Genomic DNA, 19,263 nt, shown 5'->3' on the forward strand with positions numbered 1-19,263 from the left:
ACTGAAATTGATAAGTTTCAACGTGCTGATCTGATTCCCAGCCAGCCTACTTTATCAAAACATATTAGCTGATTAACAGTTGCTGAGAAGAGGTCAACAGCAATGATGGTAACGATAATTATTCTCATCATCAGAACAATTTTGTGATAATTATACATCTCTTGTGATGAGAGGTAATATTTGGAAACAGGAAGACACAGCTGAAAAAATGAACAGATGTGATCACACTATTTTACAAGTAGCTGACTACATGCATTGATCTGAGCTGTGTTTTTATTGGAACCAATAAGATCTCTGCGCAGAGGTAAACACGTTCAACATACTTAAAAAAAAACAAAAAAACAAAAAACAAACATAGTCATACATATTACTAAAGTTTTGACAGGCAGCCAGAAGTTAAAATAAAATGTCATATGACTTGACATAGGAATTGAGACACAAGCCAAGCAGTCGAGCTTGCTGTGAGTGAAGGTGCAAACAGCTTCCTGCTAAGCAAACGGTCTTGTGCAGTGATGGGAATCATTTAAGTGCCCATTAGATCGTTTCCCACCTACACACACTCACACACACACACACACACACATGCACACAGAGTTCATACTGAATTTAGTTATTAATGACTTAATAAAAACTGTTAAGGATAATATTGCGCATCCACAGCTTCACATGCAGCGCGCCTCTCTGCACACATCCAAACACAGGCACAGCTGAATGTTCTCTGGTCCGATATTGAGTTATGACAAGTCTTTCGAGACCTACTGGCCACAGTATATGTGGTTCATCATAATGCAGGTGCCACGTCACATTAGTCTCCACGTGTGAACCATGATTTTACTTGGTAATTCTGAAGCCTTTCGCTGCCTATACATATTCATGCTGAGCCTATAAGTGTCAAATTGAAATGTCCTTCCAGTGTCCTTGACAGCAGGTTATTAATATTGAATACCCAAATCAACATTATAACTAGATGAAGAGATATGCAGGTCATCACCTGCCACAGTCTCCACACCTTCTGTCCTCAGACAGTTGGACAAATCATCAAATTATTGCATATATTGTGTAGCACCGTCCAGGGTATTATATGCATATCGCATTGAGCAGCTATTTGTCAACAGGAAGTTAATAAAACAATACAATGTTAACAAGACTCAATTATACTCAAATGCGATATCTAATGAGGTCAATCCTCAAATAGATTTGTAAAAAAATGTATACAAAAACATTGTTCTTGTATTACTTGAAACCAGGTTTCCTCTAATTTTCCTCATTTCTCATTTAAGAGGCAGCTAACTGAGAGCCCACGCGCTCTGACTTAAAAGCCATAAAACCCAGGGTATTACTCGGAACAGCAACATCTTAACTATTCCAATTCTCCAATCCTTAAATTAGTGAGGCTGTTGTTGCTTGTGGCTGGTTTTAAAATCCACCTCCTGAGCCGTGTGCAGCCCAGTACCAGAGGATTGTCTGGCTGCTGTGCTTGATAGGATGCTGGCTGCAGGCATCTCGTCACAGCAGCTGAGAGGAGGTCAGGCAGGTCCTCCTGCTTGTGGCGACGCCCAAGGGCCATCAACGCAGCGGGGAGCCCGGGCGCCGGTGAGGTCTCGCACGGCTTTGCCTTGCTTCATGAAAGCCTAATGAAGAGAGGGGGCTCTGAAACGGTGCTGTTAGACGCCCACAATCCTGCAGCAAGGGAGCAGGGAGAGGATAGATGATGCTTGCAGATGAATTCAAAGAGATGCAGCACAGAGCTGAGAGAGTAGAGGCAGATAACATACCGCCAAGTGTTTGTGTGCAGATTTATTGCTGTTAGAAATGAAGGACACAAAGTCTTCTTCAGTGATTGCCAATAATAAATAAAGTGTGTACAGAAGTGGCCCCACCCCACTAACAAGCAAAGAGTAAAAACAACAGAGTACAGTCCTCTGTATAGAATGTATGAAAGCAATCTAAAAACTTAATGTAGGCACATATCCTTGCATGTAAAAATAGGCCCATATATCATGCAAAAATAAAATTAGTCACCATTTTATGAGCATATCACTTTATCTATGCTTAAAGATAAAGGAATATGATGCATAATTTGTGGCCAACTTTACATTATCCATTTATATAAACATATAAAAAGGTGCAAGTTAAAATAATTGCGCCTGTAAATCATCACTAACATTTAAAACCAGAGACCTTGCACTTCCAGAAAAATATACCTTTTTTAAGTAACATGTTTAATTCGAAATTTACTGTAAAGATTATTTCTCTTAAATTGCATAAAAGATTTTAAGTATGTTACGTAAATTAAAATATGTACAGGACAAACATGTATAATCATATTACAAACCAATATTACAGTTGAGTTCCAGATGGCACAGCCCGAGGCGAAGAATATAAATTAAAGCAGCTTCTAATTATCAATCTTTAAGAGTAAACTGTACATAGAATGCACAGACATTAGTAAATATTTAAAGTAATCTGTGAAAAGTCCTCAGTAAGGACATCTTTGGCTGAAAGCTGTTTAGGTGCTGGTTGAATGAGGCAGTGAATGAGGATTCGTGCCGGCTGAACAACCTGAAACCAACTCCAAGTGAGAGACCGCAGCGCTCAGACAGTTCCTCCATCCTCCTGAAAGTGTTTTTAGGTGGGAATCCCACACACAGCAGCATCGGGTCCAGTATTCATACAGTCTTCCATCCACAGTGCATTCTACAAGACTTTCTTCTTCCTGCTCCCTCTCAGCTCACTGTACTGAACCTGGAAATCATCACATTTTATAAATTTAAAATATCAAACAAAAGTACCTTAGACAACAACAGAAGCAAGCAGTTTAAATTCTTCCCATTTATGAAGTGAAAAGCAGCGAGTTCTTAAGGTTCATTACAGGGTGCGTACTTTGATATTCTGATAATGGAACGGTATATTATTTTGTACACAGTGGTCAAAAAAAGATTAGTTTAAAAGTTTAGGATACTTTCATCATTAAGTAAAATTAAAATGTGTTTTCTTCACTTGTTGTAATATTTTTTTGCAAATGAGAAGAAGAAAATTCTGTCACTACCAGCACTGAGAGGGAGACCCATAGTCATCGTTCATACACAACAACAACAAAACAGAGATACTGGAAAGTCACCGTTACGCAACCCAGTGGCCCAAGGGCATTGTAGAAGGAGAAGAGACAAACGGGGTCAAACAGCTTAGAGAGACAGGGACTGTGAGGAGCAGAGACGACGGCGGGTAAAAAGAGAGAAGACAGAAAGGAGAGTGCGAAGAAAGAGAGGAGAGGTCAGCACGGAGATCATGTGCAAGAGGAGGAATGAAAAAGAAACTTGTGAATAGTACTCACTTAAAAAAAACAATGTTTATATAGCTTATAGGTGCAAGGTAACCATTTTGAATCTTACTGAATGTAAGATTCAGTAGGACCCCATAACACTCACGACAGCTTTTGAAGCTGAAGTGTTGGTAAGTACGAACAGGAGACACCAGCAGCAGCAGCAGCAGCAGCAGCGTCTCCCGTCTCAGCCTGGGAACAGCCTGCGTTACAAAGCTGCTAAGCAGCAGACCTCCACCAGGGATGTATCGGGACCAAAACACAACCAAAATTATACAGGGCTACATAATTATACAGATGGAGCTAATTATACAGACAAGAGTAAAGAATGCCTGGGAGTTGTTGTAGTAAGATGCAAAGCTAGCTGGCTCTGGGATTTTGGGCTTCCTGGCCGGCTGATCCAGCGGAGCTTACCTTCTGCACATCTGAAGGCACCCTCGACAGGAAATCAAGCACTTCATTGTTGTCAATGCTGTACGGGTTCCGTAATTTCTTGGTGAATTTATTGATACCTAAAACAAAAGTTCACACCAACATATCATTAACACTAGTCTCCTGTGGCTGTGCTCTTTGTTTCCATACAAACAAATACTTGCAGGGGAGACTCATGCTGTCCAAGAAATATTGCTTTGAGTATCCCCAGTATGTGCCTTTTTTGTTGTGTTATTGTCACTTTTTATAGCTGGAAGACTTACACCACTTTACACTCCAGTCATTCAGCCAATAAATTTATCCAGTAAAAGTCTTAACAATAGGATATACATCATAGTCAACATCACTAACATAATAAGTTGCAAATGTTAAAAAGACACAGCCGGAAACATATGGAGCAAATACTCCTTCGGCCTTACATAGCTGCTGGATAATAGAAAGATTCAAACAAAAGAGATAAAAATTAAAGTAGAGGAGGGGCTTTTTTCTACGACAAACACTTACAATAGTGGAAAAAGATATTTGTCATCAACACAAAACAATGAACACAAAAGAAATGAAATAATTACCACATCTACAACTCACCCCATATTAAAACTATGTAGCGTATAGGGATGAAGTATGTGATAATTGCTGCAGTGATGAACACCAACAAAGCCAAGGCTGACAGGAACGGCATGGTCCAGTTGAACATGCTGACAAATAAGAAAACATCAGTCAGAGTCAAGGAAGGATTTTCTTTCTGCATTAATTCAGTGAAAATAAACATAAAGTACAGTACTTATTAGAGCAATATTAAAACATAGAACAACAAAAATAAATGATGCATAATTATTAACACATTTCAGGAAAATGACAAAATTAAAGTCAGTCATAAACATGTCTGATTCTTGAATTGGAAAAATCAAATGGATACAGCTCTGAAATTACAATACATTGTTATCTCTTACTTTTTAATCCTCTCCCCTAAACAAGCGATCCCATCGAGAAGGTTTTGAACGGTGAGGATGATGTCTTGGACCATGTGGATTTTCTCTATGAGCCCTTTCCTCTCGGACTCCTAAAGCAGCAAGAAAAAAAAAAGACAAAGAAAAATCTGCTTTGGAAAACACTCAAAGGCAACACAGTGGTCATGAAAAAACTGCAAAAACCCTCAAAAACAACAACAACAACAACAACAACAAAAAAAAGATAAATACAAAGCATCTTCAGTTTTTGCCTAATATGGCCAATTTTATTTGGAGCAAAAATATTTTTAGCAAAAAGAATAAAGCTCTCTCAAAGATGTGAATTTAAAAAAGGTAATGAACAGTAATAGTGTAAACTGTGTTGTTTTAAGTACTAATTAAAAATGAAGGACCGTGTCTTCATGGTTCTAATTAAAGGTTTTGCACCAGTTGACAATATTCCTGCAGTAATAGCTTGTGACAGACTGACAGACGTGCAGCTCATTAAATTACTCTTAATGCTTGCAATCAGCACCAAACAAGCTTTGGTTTTTGCTAAGAGAGTTACTTAGTAAATGTTATGGTGCAATATCCACCACTTTTTGCTCTCCCTTCTAAATATAATAATAATAAATTAAAAATAAAGGCTGAATAAAATAATCTCTTGTATATAGAGTTTGTACTGGACTTCAGTATTATTTATTACACATTTGAAATAAAGTATGGACACTTGAAAGTAGATTAAACAACAAAACTTCTGTGGGAATTTGCAGGCTCGAGTATAAACTAACCCTGCCTGTTCAGCTTTGTTTGCACAGACTGATAGCTACAACATTTCCAAAACCGCAGCTTTGATCAATACCAGGAAACCAAACCCGTAAACACACTCATTCAACTCTGATGAAGAGTGTCTGCAAAATGTGAATGCAAAAACAAAAAAAGAAGGAGAAAAAAAAGTTAAGATGTGAAAGGACTGGACATCGCATTATGAAAGAGACAGAGTATCGTTCTCAGGCTGCTCCAGATCCCAGGAGGAAAAATGACTTTTAAGTAAACAGAGGAGGCCAGATCCTCTCGAAGATCTCTGGAGTGAGCGCCAGACTTCAGACAGAGACATGGCCACATGTCCACATCAAATGCGTTGAGACTAAAGAAGGGTTATAGGTCCAAAGAGAGGATCTGCGGTATGTGTGGATGGTGGGGGGGCAGCGTTAGTTATTGGGGGACAGGGCAAAAGGATATTCCAGATGCACAGTGACTCAATGTGAAAAACCACATGTGAGGCAAATCTCGCTTCACCTCAGTGAAGTATCCATCACTGCACTAAACCACTTCAGCCATTTAAGGGTCACATTCCCACTGGAACCAGTATGAGAACCACTTTAAATCAGGCCAATGCCGGCCATTCAAAATGTCCACAATAAACTCCTGTCACCCTGAAGAAATATTTCATTGCCTGAAAGCATTTTAACACTTTCAAGATAAACTTTCAAAATGAGCTCTGAAAAAGCATGTCTAAGTGCCGTCATTAGTTCCATATTGATGGTATTATATGGTGTGTTAAGCTGAGGGACTTTCCAAATGCAGCAGAACCCTTTTCCCCACCCCTCTATTTGCATATGAATGTGTTTTGACAAGTGGAAACGGGTTGGTGAGGTCTTCATTAAGCTCAAATGTCTTTTGGTAAGCACAAGTTTACAAAAAAATACAACTGGTGCTTGACAGGAATCAAAATGCATCAGAAGATTTAGTACTGAATAAAAAGCTTAGCAACACAGACCCATAGATCAGAGGGAGATACCTTTTGTCAACATGAACAAAATGAAGCTAAATTCTTTTTTTATTGAGCAGCATACAAAAGTCAGCAAACACCTGGCAGAGGCGCATACCTTCTCATCGTCTTCATCCTCATCCGCCAAATCCAAGTTGGTCTGAAAGAAACAATTGCAACGGAGAGGTGAAATTATGAGAATTTCATTATCAGACTTAATAAAGCTCGTCTCACTGGGACTGTGAGATGACGCTGAGATCAGTCTCCTGAAACACTTTGCAGAAAATCTGACCAACACAGGACACAGTGGACTTTTCAGGAACTAATAGCTAATTAATACCTTTCCATCAGCACCGGATCACAATTGCTTGTATGCGAGAGAAATAGCTCAACAGGTCAAGCCCACTTAGAATGACCCCACTTAGCGGTGCTGTGTGTTTTAGCATGATTCAGCTCATTGTTTTTGTTTCTCCGCTCTTATCTTTACTGTTTTGGTTTCGCACCCCGATCATCTCATCTTAGCCTACTACCTAAAATGAGCATCTAGCTAGTGCAGCATTAAGAAGTCAAACCCCCAGCAGTTGCCTGGCTATTTTCAGGCTACAATGAGCATAAACATGCACATTTTTCCAACTCAAGAAAAAACGCTTCTTGCTATATATCAGTGTTATGTCTAAACCTTGCTTCTGCTGCCCACAACATGGCAAAAAAAAAAAAAAAAAAAAAAATCTTTACTCCAACATTGATCATTTGTTCTGATCTGTAACAGGATGCTGCACTTAAAAAAAATCCATGTAGGTTATTTCACATGATAAATTTGTCAAATTTGTGTGTTTTCAGGTTTGAAATGGACATGATATCAGATATAGTTAAACCCAAATATGCTCAGAGTTTGTATATGATGAGTTTTTGAATGTTTTCTTGTTTATTGACCAAACTTTAACTTTTATTGTTTCATAGTTAGGAATAAAAACTTTAAATCAGTTGCAGAGGGCGTTGCATTAATTTCCAAAGTAAATTCTATAAATCTTTACCCTATGCTTCCTTGTGACAAATGAATCTATGTGCATGATCTGATCAACATGCAGATCTGGTTCTTTGAGGACATATACACTGTATACTTACATATATAGAACCAATAATGTTTTCTGCAAAACATTTGCCCACTATTTTTAATGTTCTAAATTGTTACTTATTTTGATAATCAACCGATCATTTGACTTATGTATGATTGCATATGCTCTAGTCAAATTAAAAAAAAAAAAATAATGATAATAATAATAATATTTTACAATTTTCTTACACAGATCACCTGAAAAGTTAATTAATTGGGAACAAAATAGTCAACACATTAACTGAATGTGTATTGTTGTGTGAGCAGAGCTTGGTGTATAAAATTTGCTACCATGTATTCTGTGTTGAACCACCATTAATGCATTCTCTAAACAGACCTTGTGTTTCACATTCAATACTTCTTCAGAGTGTTACATTGGGGGGAAAAAAAAGCAGGGAGCATTGTGACCTTGTGACATTGTAAGAGATAAAAACTTTTTTTCTAATCTGACCAGTCACAACAAGAACAGGGCAGCAGGCCAATTACAGTGAAGCCGAGGACAAAAACTAGAGGAGGAACGGGAAAAAAGAAAACTGCGTTAGTAAAGGACAAGCGCTGTAAATTAGCTTAGGCTATAATGGTCTGTTACATTAGTCTATTCAGTGAGTTTTCAATGCTTATGTATTATGTGTTATTTTATTATTATGTATTATGTAGCCATGTGCGACGGGTTGCTATGGAAACATACCAGCCTTTAATTATGAGAACAAAATGTGGCTTAAGAGGCTGTTTTTCTACAAAATAAAGAAATAAGAAGCGTGAATAAGAGCCAGCAGGTCATTTGGCAGAAAGAGGAGAAGATGGATAAGGCTGACAAAGCTGCTCTCAACTCACCACATCCTGGCTGACCCGTCCAGATTGGATCTGCAGGTAGTTCCACGAGATGAGCAGAACAAAGGAGAGGGGCAGCATATAAAACTCCCAGTACCATACTGTCACCAAAAACACCTGCGGGCAGAGGGTCCAGAAATCAGACATCAATGAAGGCAAAAGGGGAAGCGTTACATTTTAGATCAACCAAACAGGAATTCGATCTGTTATTAAATTGATTGTAAGATAATTGGTCAAGCTAATGAAGGCTGCCCTACCATTATACAAACTCTGCACACTAATTGCAGTTAGACTGCATATGCTGTGCAGGTATAGATGGTATATAAATGGCTAGAGGCTCTAGGTCTAAAAAGTGATGCCAATCTGCTGTTAAAGGGGAAGACTCCTTTGGTTGAAAAATCAAGTTCAATTCCATAAAAAGCTATGACAGAATGACCCAACTTCTTGAATTCAAACCTCAATAAACACTTTGCTGATGAGTTAATAGTCTCAGCCACATGTTAATGCTCTTTGACATGATATCTAACAGAAAATGATCTCCATCAGGTCCTGAATTAGAGTATAATTGATTAGAAGATAAATGGAGAATAAGCATGGCTACCTTGAGATTGGCAAGTAGTTACCCTGTGAGTGTGCAGTGTCCTTGGTTTCTCAGTCAGACCTACTGCTTGTTTTTCATATCCAGTTAAAAACAAAAAAAACCAAACAAACAAAAACGCACCCAAGACGGTGACTGCCAAAAAAACTCAGCTTTAGGATTCAAAAGAGGACTATGCAAACCAACTGGTGACATCATGAGGTCACATCCATCCTGTATATACAGCAAAAGAAAACCATTCTGCTCAGTAGGACTTACACTTACTCCTGACTATGCATTGACATTAACCACATAGCTCTAATTGCTCCATCCCTTTCATCTTCTGTACATTAAAGCTGACCGATTCACTACAGCCTCAGGGAGCTTCTGTGTGAATGTGCAATTAACATCCATAATGGCACTTATGATGCACATTCCACCTGTGTGGCTAAGGTAAAAAGGATAAAGAAACATAGCCTGTGATATCTCAATTGCATGGCTAAATGGAACTATAAAATAATCCTATCAGAGAGGTAGTACAAGCCAAAACGGCAGCGGGCCAAAAGCATTGGGAAGGGTTTACAGGTTTTTATATGCTAATAAAAATAGAAGAGAACATCTGGTGAAGACATCACTCTCCTCTGAGGCACCAACTGACATAAAAGATGGCAGATCAGTGCCGCCCCTCCCACCACCAGCACCACCACCTCCGCCAATATCACCACCACCATCAGCTTTAATGTGCAAAAAGCCAAGCACGCTCTTGCCTGTGTTATCACAAGCCAAAATAGGGCCTGGGAGAGGAGATGAAACCAGTTCCTCACTGGAAGGGTTATGTTTTATTAGTGAGGACTTTGTAATGACTGGGAGAGCGAGGGTAAGGGGAAAGCCAAGTCACGCTTTAGTGGAAATGTATACTCAGCCCATAAAGATTGTGATAATTGTAGCCCATTTCAGCTTGAGAAGCATTACACAGTCTTCAACAGCAAAAGGGGACTTTGGGAATACAATCCACATCACAGGGGGAGAAAAATAAAAGAAAAAGGATATGTTATGCTGGGACAGCTACTGAACTGGAGGCTGGCGCATTTATAGAAAGCAGCAGGATTTCCACACTCATGTTTGGGGGAAGGGTTTGCATGGCACAAAAACCGCTTTGGACCATTCATTGTTTTTTTAGTGCGAACATGTGAGTGAAGAGCACACCTAGTGCACCCACAAGTAACAATTATGGCATAATACTAACAGTTAAAATGTAGTCTAACAGTGGTATAAGTGGAAAAGAGTCATACAGTCGCAAAACTGAACACACACCCAAAATTTAAAACGATTCCCTAACATTAAACATCATAAGCTAATGGCTATGCCAGAATAAGTAAGGATATAGCAGTCAAACCTTGAAGTCTAAGCACAGGTTTTTGGTCTACATATTCATGTGTTATAAACTGAAGAATGAGTGAGAATAAATCTTGTAACACTGAGCGTGTTACCCACTCCCTAAAATACCGCCCAGTGATTAACCATTATAAGAACTGTTACAAATTTAACTTGGCTTTATCTCCAATTATTTCAGCACTTAAAAAGTCACTAGACTGACAGTCACTTACATGGTTTAAAGGATTATGTAGCCTGCTGTAAAGGGGTGAGGAGGGTTAGAGCAATACTGTAAATGCACTGTGGACACGCTCCAAAATCAATCAGTTTTGGATGAACAGACACAATTTATCTTGCCAATGTTAGTGTGTAGTTTATATTGCAAATCTAGTTCAAAACTATATAAATTTCATGTATATATTTTAAAAGGCATTAATGCGACTTAAAAATTATTTAGAGGCACTGTAAGATGCCTGTAGAGCCTCCTTTTAAGAAATAGTTGATACAAAGTTGCCAGAAAATAACACAGAAATCAAAAAGAGGATGAGGTGGATGCACATGTGACCACACTCTTTTCAACATTGTTGCTGCATTTTTTGTGGGGTGACAGATAAGAATATGAAAAAAAAAAAAAAAAAAGAGTGCTATTTGGAAACAGGCTCAGTGTTTTTTTCCCCCTTGACTCAGAGCACCGACAAGAAATGGTAACCCATAAAAAGAAAAGCTAAACACCAAGTGCTATTTCAGAAATAAAGTAAAGGAGAGGAACAGCGTGTGATCTATTATAGTTCAGTGGTTAGGACAAGACTAACACCTTTGGGATTGGGGCTTCTCACTGAGATAACCACTACCTAACAAGGCACATCTAAAGCATACTGTACTGACGAAAGCTCTTTGTCTAACTGACAATCGGCAGATGGTGCAGGTAGCTCGTCACTGTATCCTGTCATGAGGAGTGAAGCTTTGATTCATTACGCTTATGTGGTGGTATTAAGCAGCCATTTATTTCTTCTCGCTGAGGCTTGAAAAGGCAGCGAGCATTAGTGTGAAAACATGAGTACAGATGGTACTGTCTTTCAAACACCGAGATGCAGTGGGAGGATGTGTGTGTACATTGTGCACTTGTTCCTGCTTGTATGATGTCGCCGTCAGCGTATGTGTGTCTCAGCTGTCAGGTAAAATAATAATATCATTGCTTATAATCAACACAGTATGTGCGCAACATTCTTCATAATTATGTAAATAGGAATCTTCTTATATTGTAATAAAGACCAAATATTGCAAACAGTTTCTTATTAAAGTACGCTGACCCCGACTTCATCCGGGGCGGCACAGCTTAGATCAATGTAATCCCAAGCTGAAAAATGAAATGCACGACTCAGAGCTAAAACACAGAGTGGCTGCTGCTCAGATAACAGCTCTGTGCTGCAGCTCCCATTTTTCACGGCAAATTGAACAAACTGTACCACTGGCTGGCTTACAGTATCTCTTTTAGTCTGTTAAGAAAGTCTAAACGCTTGACATAACTTTATTGCCACCTACAGGCCATGAGCTGCAAAAACAAAAGGAACTTTAGGTGACCTTGATTGCTTGCATGGTTAATGAACAACTTGCTGTATGCCATTTTTATCACGCCAGATCTCTGAAAGAATAATTCCAAAAAGATCAGCACCCACTTTATTTTGTAGTTTAAAGACAGAGGCTGAAAGGCTACTCCCATGTTTCTGTCTTCACATTTGCTTTAACACTTGTCTTCAACAATGACAGGACGGAGAATCAGCCTTATCTCTGAAGAGCCTTTTAATTGAACTTCTGTCTGCATAATGGGGTCTAAATCACACCGAGCACAGACCGGACAGAGGGTTAATGAGTTGTCAGGGAAGCAGAACAAAAATAGACTATCTCGACTCCGGTGGGACTCTACTCTCTCCAGCTGAGGCTTAACTCTACATCCAGGAGACATGCAACACTGAAAGCGTCCACTCCAACACAGAGCCAGGGCCAAGCCTGTGTTTCTGCTGAGCCCAGTGCTGCATTGATTAAGATTCTCTCTAGGAGAGTTCAAGTAGGGGTTGGCCAGACTGCGGTTGTCTTCCGCAGCCTTGGAGGGAAAACAGAGGGAAATGCAGATAGTGTGTTGATAAGCAGTTAAAGCACTTCACCAGGAAGGCTAGCAGGCTCCTCTGAAAACTCTCCCACTGGAAGCAGCTTTTGATGTACTGCAGAGTCGACATGATTGCCCTGTACAATGTCTGAACACGCATCACGTTCCTGGCCAGAGCCTGAAAGACAAACACACAAAGCAGTTAAATACTGCAGTAGCTGTGTTGAAAAAATGGTCATAGTTGATACTGATTTCAGGGTATTTGGATTTAATTCTGTAAGGAGTTCCACCCATACCACACTTCAAAAAAAAAAAGAAAAAAAGCATCCAGTCAGCTCGAGGAATAGCGAGAGGAGCTGGTATGCCTTGGCATGAGCCACTGTGGTCAGGGGGCAAAAAATGTCAGTAATCTGACCTGATTTCATCAAACAGGTCTTTCAATATTAAAACAGACTGAAAACCTGCACGTTACAAACCAAGTCCACGGTGTGTGTAAGCCAATTTTGGCGTTAGTGAGCAATGTATTGTCTGACAACAATGAGTCTTTGTGGGAAGTACAGACAGTCAGGCACCCTGTCTCGCACCCTGTCTTGCACACTGTATATCAAACTAATGTAGCAGAACAGTGAACAAGAATTCAGTCAAAGTTGGCCTCAATTAAAGCCCAATTCAACTAATTCAAGCAAAGGAAGGTCTGCTTTTGGAGTCATTTTGCTTTCCAGAGAAAAGAAAAGGAAAAAAAAAAAGTACTTAATTTTTTTATGTCCATTTCTTAAAGAGCTAATTGGTAAAAACATGTTAACATTTGTTCAATTTGTCATGTCTTTTTTTAGTTTCCAAAAAAATTTTTGGATTGAAGTTGCAGATATTTCAGCATCACAAAAATATCACATTTCTTAAAATCATTTTTATTTTACTTTTTTAACATCTAGCACATTTGTTTAAAAACACATTTTCAACCAGAAAAAACTGAAAGTGGGACTTTTTGCTCACAAAATAATTTTAATTGATTATCAATATAATTGTAGACTCATTTTCTGCCCATTTAAAAAAAATGTTCCAGCTGAGTTTCAGAAGACTTAACCAGTGAAAAAAATAAATAAACAAGCAACTTGAAATTTTAATTTGATGTTATGGAAAGTAAATTTATTTGTTTACTTTTTCCCCATTCATAAATATACTTTGTTAACTATGAATTGTGAATAAATGTAAAAAGATGTATCAAACCTTTTTGGAAAACTTGGGATTGTCCTCCATAAAATATCTCTCCTTCGGCTGGAAGGTTCTAATACTTGCTCTGACCTGATTAAAAAAAAAAAAAAAAAAAAAAAAAAAGTGATGAAGTAATAAGAAGACGACAGAATGAGGCCTGCCTTTCAAAGCCATCGTGTCCTCATTGCAGGGTGAACCTTTACTTACAGGGTTAAAAATAACCTCCAGCTCCAGAGTGATGCTCCCCTTCGACAGCTCGCCTAAGTCCTCTTTCTTCAGCGGGAAGGCAATCTGTTGTCCCCTGCGGATCTGCAGGACAGAAAGGGCATCAGGTGCTGAACTCAGCCATGAACCTGACCATCAGTCACGCTGGATTACATCTTAGCAAGTCTTCAGCCTGCTGGAGTGTTATCGCCCTCTTCACTTTAATTTAGACAGAGTGCAAATAGATTATTGTCTACGTCACAGACTCTTAGTGAGGTTGTACGTACCAAAAGCAGAGGAATGGCAACTTTTCCAAGGAAGTCTGGCGCCTTGTCTCCATCCTCATCAAAGATAGTCACCACCAGAACATCATGAATGTCTTTGACAGGGCTGCAAAGACATAGAACGAGGTCAGATGCCTACAAATCAGCACACCGTATAGCAATATGTCAGGATATTTCAATTTATTTGTAAAACAGTAAAATGGTTCAGTAATGTAAGAAAAGTAATGTTCAATAATATGTTTCACTTTAAATAACAAAAAGGGTGTGGAAACAGAAACCCAAACTGACAATGTAAAGACTGTATTCCATTCTGGGTTTAGGCTTTTGTAGACCGTGTGGGTTTGTAGTCTGTCGTTCCCCAGTTCCAGCACACAGAAAGGGTCACTCTTGCCTGCAAAACACATCACTCAAAACTTTATAGCAGGGCTCTTGTGTTTCATTTAAATTTGTCATTAAGACGAATCTAAATGCATGAAATACCATTTAAATCAGCCGCCATCAGATCAGTAGCCTTAATAACTTTGACTTGAAGGAATCCAACGTCACGGAGATTTGTCAGGGACCTTTTTAAACTCTGGAGAGACAGTAAGCAGACAAGAAAAATTAGGTTTGGCAAACCTGCAAAGCATAAATAGAGTGTTTAATTCAGCAGTGAATGCACAAAAATAAGAAATCCTTCAATCTAAAACCAGATTTATGTGACAGCATAAGATGTTACTTCAGGTTCTCCGCAATACTCTTAACCATAAAACCTTTTGAGCCTTACACCTTAAACCTTTTGACGATGCTAGTTGAGGGAGGCATCAACTAAATTTATTCATATTGCAAAACAAAAATTTTCTTTGCAAGTTTTAGGCATCAGCATTTTCCACTAAACCTTAAATACACTATCAAGGCACGTGCTCAAAACAGTCCATACTTGTAACTGGGCTGCCACACAATTGCAAATGAATGCTTACCAAAGTACGTTACACATCACAAACAAGCATCAAGTCACTGCAAGTATTTTCATACTTTTCTGGAATGAAAAGAAACCAGTGGCTGCAAATCTAACATCTATGAACTAGCATAGCACTTAAAGTGAAAGCTTTTGATAACAGCGTTTAAGGCAGACTGCAATGGGGTGGTGTCTCCAAAACAATCTACTATAGGTAGTTATTCCTCTCTGTACATGATCAAGTACAGTTTACCAAATGGCTAAAATCTGGACTTGTTTTCCCTTCTTGGGCTAAATTTATTTCTGTCACGGCATCTCTTTTCATTGCTAGTCTAGCTGCATGATCAGGTTGCATTTCCAGACCTTAAATTTCTTAGATGTACACAGACACATCTGCCTAAAAGTAACTTGTCACGAAAGAATGTCATTTGCTTAACACAGACCTAGCACTAACCCATTACCAGGCACATACTGCCATCTCTTGGCCCTTAACACAGAGCGCAGAAAGGGCTGTAGGTTTTCAGGATGACTTTGACTTAAATATTTACACTTCAGTTCTTCAAACTTGTATTTTAAGCCCAATTATTAGTTTAGTAAATGCGTGTTTTCAGCCTATGTTAGGGTTAGATGTGATGTTTGCTCTACAGACTGACACAATAAAACAGTTTTTCTTGGCATGTTTACTAGCTTTAATAAACAGAATACAGCCACTCTGAGTTAGCTCACTTAGCTGAAGATTTGCTCTTTTAAAGTCGTGTCAAGGGCGTATTTTCTGAGTTACTGTCGAAGCTAAAGGATGGAGTTGTGGAGGACAAAAAAAAAAAAAAAAAAAAAAAAAAAAAAAAAAAATAGAACAAAACCCCAAAACATGGATGTCAAAATGTTTTGTTGTTGTTGTTGTTGTTATTGTTGTTTGTTAATGCACTGGATTATTTAAAAACAAGCTTAATGACAAACATGGTTTACTATACGGAACGTATTCGCAGCATCCCTCTAGACGCTATTAAAATGGTAAATGGCCTGCATTTGTATAGCGCTTTATTCAGTCCCTAAGGACCCCAAAGCGCTTCACACTACATTCAGTCATCCACCCATTCACACACACACATTCACACACTGGCGATGGCAAGCTACATTGTAGCCACAGCTGCCCTGGGGTGCACTGAGGCGAGGCTGCCGGACACTGGCGCCACCGGGCCCTCTCACCACCACCAGTAGGCAAACATGGGGTTAGTATCTTGCCCAAGGACATTTGGCATGTAGCCAGGAGGCAGCCTGGGATCGAACCACCGACCTTCTGATTAGTGGTTGACCTGCTCTGCCACCTGAGCTACAGCCAGCTATTAGCTAATCATTCAGCAAGTATGGCATAAAATGCACCAAAATATTAGAATTAAATGTACATACTAGCCTAAATGTAAACTGTGGCATTAATACTTTTGTTTTAATTTGCTTCTGTATTACTTTACCTATATTAGTATCATTCCCCCAATGTAAAGACTTTTCCTATTTTAATATTTACATTATAATTTAGACATTTAAAAAAATGTAAACATATACAGTTACACTTGTGTATTATTTTCCACCTGTTTTCAAAATGTGTTGTTGGGCACTGAGCTCAGCTCTCTTAAAGAAATGTTATAAGAAAATATAGAAATAAATAGAAGGGGATAAGATGAAATGTATTCATAAATAAGTGATTCAATTACTTTTAAAACTGACAAAATTAAAAAGAAGCAGGTTTTTGCATGACATATGAATGCTGGAACTTTTTTTATGAAATGATTTAAATTAAATCATTAATTATGTGTGTTTAACAGCACACCATTATATTTATTTTGTTACTAATGTATCAATATTTGATTTTTGTAGTTTCAGCACACTTTTACAATCACGTAGCAGCAGTCCCAGCGTTCAGTCCTTCAGATAGATAAATATACACCTCAGGCAATTCAGGTCGGAGAAAAACAGCCAGATAGTTTTAAGGTGGCAAAAAGACAATACACAAACAACATCTTGTGGAGTTGATGCCAATGACAACTAATGATATTCTGAGAGCAGAGAATAGGCTTGTTCAAAGTGAAAATGCATTTTAAAGTGTTTATATATTTAAACATGTTGGTGGTAGAGTGCAGTATAAATAGAAGTTAAACGGCAAAAATACTGACATAGTTGTCCAGCTGGTTCTGAAGTTCACGGGGTTCACTGAGTGGTGCGGCACAAAGGTCGGAGATGGAGACGCCACTGCACGTGGTCAGCGTAAGGAGGCAACACACGTGTCCTCCCCCATATTCCATTTCTAGCAATTGCCTTTGATCCAAAGGGATTTTTGACATGTTCACGCAACGCCTGTACACACACAAGTTCCACACATTTGGGCCAGATCAAACACACACACACAAAAAATATGCAAAGAGCTTTCATTTAAATAAATCAATCAATCCAGAAACCACTTTTTATTTTAATTAAAGGGCAAGCACACACAAATAAATACTGTAATAGCTGAACACACTCACTTCCCCAGGGATTCCGCAGCCTTTCGTCCTTCCTTGGATCGGAGCTCCACCTCCAGATATTCTGGACTGTTGAAAAACTGTTTGAAGGTGAACCTCTCTCTCCACTGAGGATTTGGCACTTTGCAGTGATCCTGAATCAAAAAGAAAAAGAAAACTGTTTAAAAGTTGTTTTTAAAAATTCACAACAATTAACAATGACACTGAAATTCACTTTAAAGTGTGAAGAAACATCTTATATAAGTCAGCGTATTTGCAAAGTCTTCAAAACACAGACTTGACTGACGTGTTTGTAGATTTCCAGCTGGCCTTTATTTAAAATTCAGAAAAGTATCTGCATCATGTCCAGATGTTAACTTTAATTGTTTTTCTTTTCTAAACAGACTAGTTTTGGGGTTTAGCAGCTTCTGATAGACACATCAGAAATTTCCATCTCACATTAGGAGATGGACAGGAGAACAGATAATTACCGTCACTTTGCACCTGGATATAAGACAAGGAAAAGAAAATCAGCAATGCTGCTCGTTATCACGCTGCTTTGATGTGTAATGCATGATGTTGCACGATCGCGAAATAACCATCAATGACAGTACGCAGCCAACAGCGCATAAAAGTGAGCATCAGCGCCAGACATCATCCAGCTGCCGGGAGAGCTGGATGATGCAGCAGACACTGGCCATGTCATATTACACGCTGCAAAACCATTTTAGATCCCTTCTAGGCCCGTTTCTTTTTTCATGGCTTTGTGGTTTTTTCCCCCCATGTGATCTATGGTCACATGAAAGATTATAGGGTTAGGCTTAACATTTGCACTACCAAAGGCATCTTTGTATTGCCTATTTTCCCCATTTTCCTTCGGGATTAATCAAGTATTCTGATTCAGATTCTGATAAACCCAGTATCAGTTAACGGAAACCAAAAATGCTCAATGAAATACTAAGTTTTACAAAGTGAGGTTACTTTGAACAATAATTATTTATTAGTTACCCTCATTTGCGTAAAGTGCAGCAAACAAAAGAAATGTAGACTGTCTCATTTGTTTTTTCCATGTACAATAATCCCAGACGACTGTGAGATCAGGGGGCACACCATCTGTTTCAGGACTCCATGTTTTTGTGGCTGAAGATAATTCTGACTCTGGCTGCATATTTGCGCTCATAGTCACGCTGCACAACAAATTCTGGACCAATCAAAAGTCTCCTTGATGGTATTCAGTCATGGATAAAATTCTGTCTGTACTTGCTAGGACTGAGGAGACCACTATTAATAACCAAGTCCTCAGACCCATCTGTGGAAAATCAAACCTATAAGAACCTCTGCCATGCATCTCTATTGCCTGCAGACACCCAGAGCCATCGCCGACCTTTCTCCAAAGGCAACTCCCTCCCAAATGCTCCAGGTTTGGAACATTTGTTACCTTCTTTTCTCCCCGGTCCTTGTTTTTCTGTACATTCCCAATTTGCTAGCCTTTGCTCATACATTGAACCAAGGAAAGTTTTCCATCAACACTTACTTCTGACAAGTACTTTCTAGTCTGCAAATGGGTTTAACAAGACCCCCCTGATCATTTTTTTGCTCTTTTCCTGGCACTGCTGGAAACTAGCCCTCAGTATTGCCTGGGTCTTTTTGCTTCTGCATAAC

At 38.9% G+C, this 19,263-nt stretch overlaps 1 protein-coding gene across 4 annotated transcripts in view; it reads right to left on the reverse strand.

Moving 5' to 3' along the window:
• Positions 1-1,782: 1,782 nt before the first annotated feature.
• LOC113026367 (multiple C2 and transmembrane domain-containing protein 2-like) overlaps positions 1,783-19,263 on the reverse strand; it is a 45,037-nt gene continuing 27,556 nt past the window's right edge. For all 4 annotated transcript variants that reach the window (XM_026175071.1, XM_026175079.1, XM_026175098.1 and 1 more), the window contains 14 exons: positions 17,626-17,756; positions 17,278-17,458; positions 14,653-14,746; positions 14,461-14,563; positions 14,176-14,278; positions 13,892-13,993; positions 13,700-13,774; positions 12,531-12,650; positions 8,421-8,534; positions 6,591-6,632; positions 4,705-4,814; positions 4,340-4,449; positions 3,737-3,834; positions 1,783-2,745 (listed from right to left, as the gene is read on the reverse strand). In XM_026175071.1, the coding sequence (XP_026030856.1) occupies positions 2,698-2,745; positions 3,737-3,834; positions 4,340-4,449; positions 4,705-4,814; positions 6,591-6,632; positions 8,421-8,534; positions 12,531-12,650; positions 13,700-13,774; positions 13,892-13,993; positions 14,176-14,278; positions 14,461-14,563; positions 14,653-14,746; positions 17,278-17,458; positions 17,626-17,756 (1,431 nt within the window). In that variant the 3' untranslated portion in view covers positions 1,783-2,697. The remainder of the gene's footprint in view (positions 2,746-3,736; positions 3,835-4,339; positions 4,450-4,704; positions 4,815-6,590; positions 6,633-8,420; positions 8,535-12,530; positions 12,651-13,699; positions 13,775-13,891; positions 13,994-14,175; positions 14,279-14,460; positions 14,564-14,652; positions 14,747-17,277; positions 17,459-17,625; positions 17,757-19,263) is intronic.

This window comes from Astatotilapia calliptera, chromosome 1 (genome assembly GCF_900246225.1).
Source record: "Astatotilapia calliptera chromosome 1, fAstCal1.2, whole genome shotgun sequence".
NCBI classification, from domain to species: Eukaryota; Metazoa; Chordata; class Actinopteri; order Cichliformes; family Cichlidae; genus Astatotilapia; species Astatotilapia calliptera.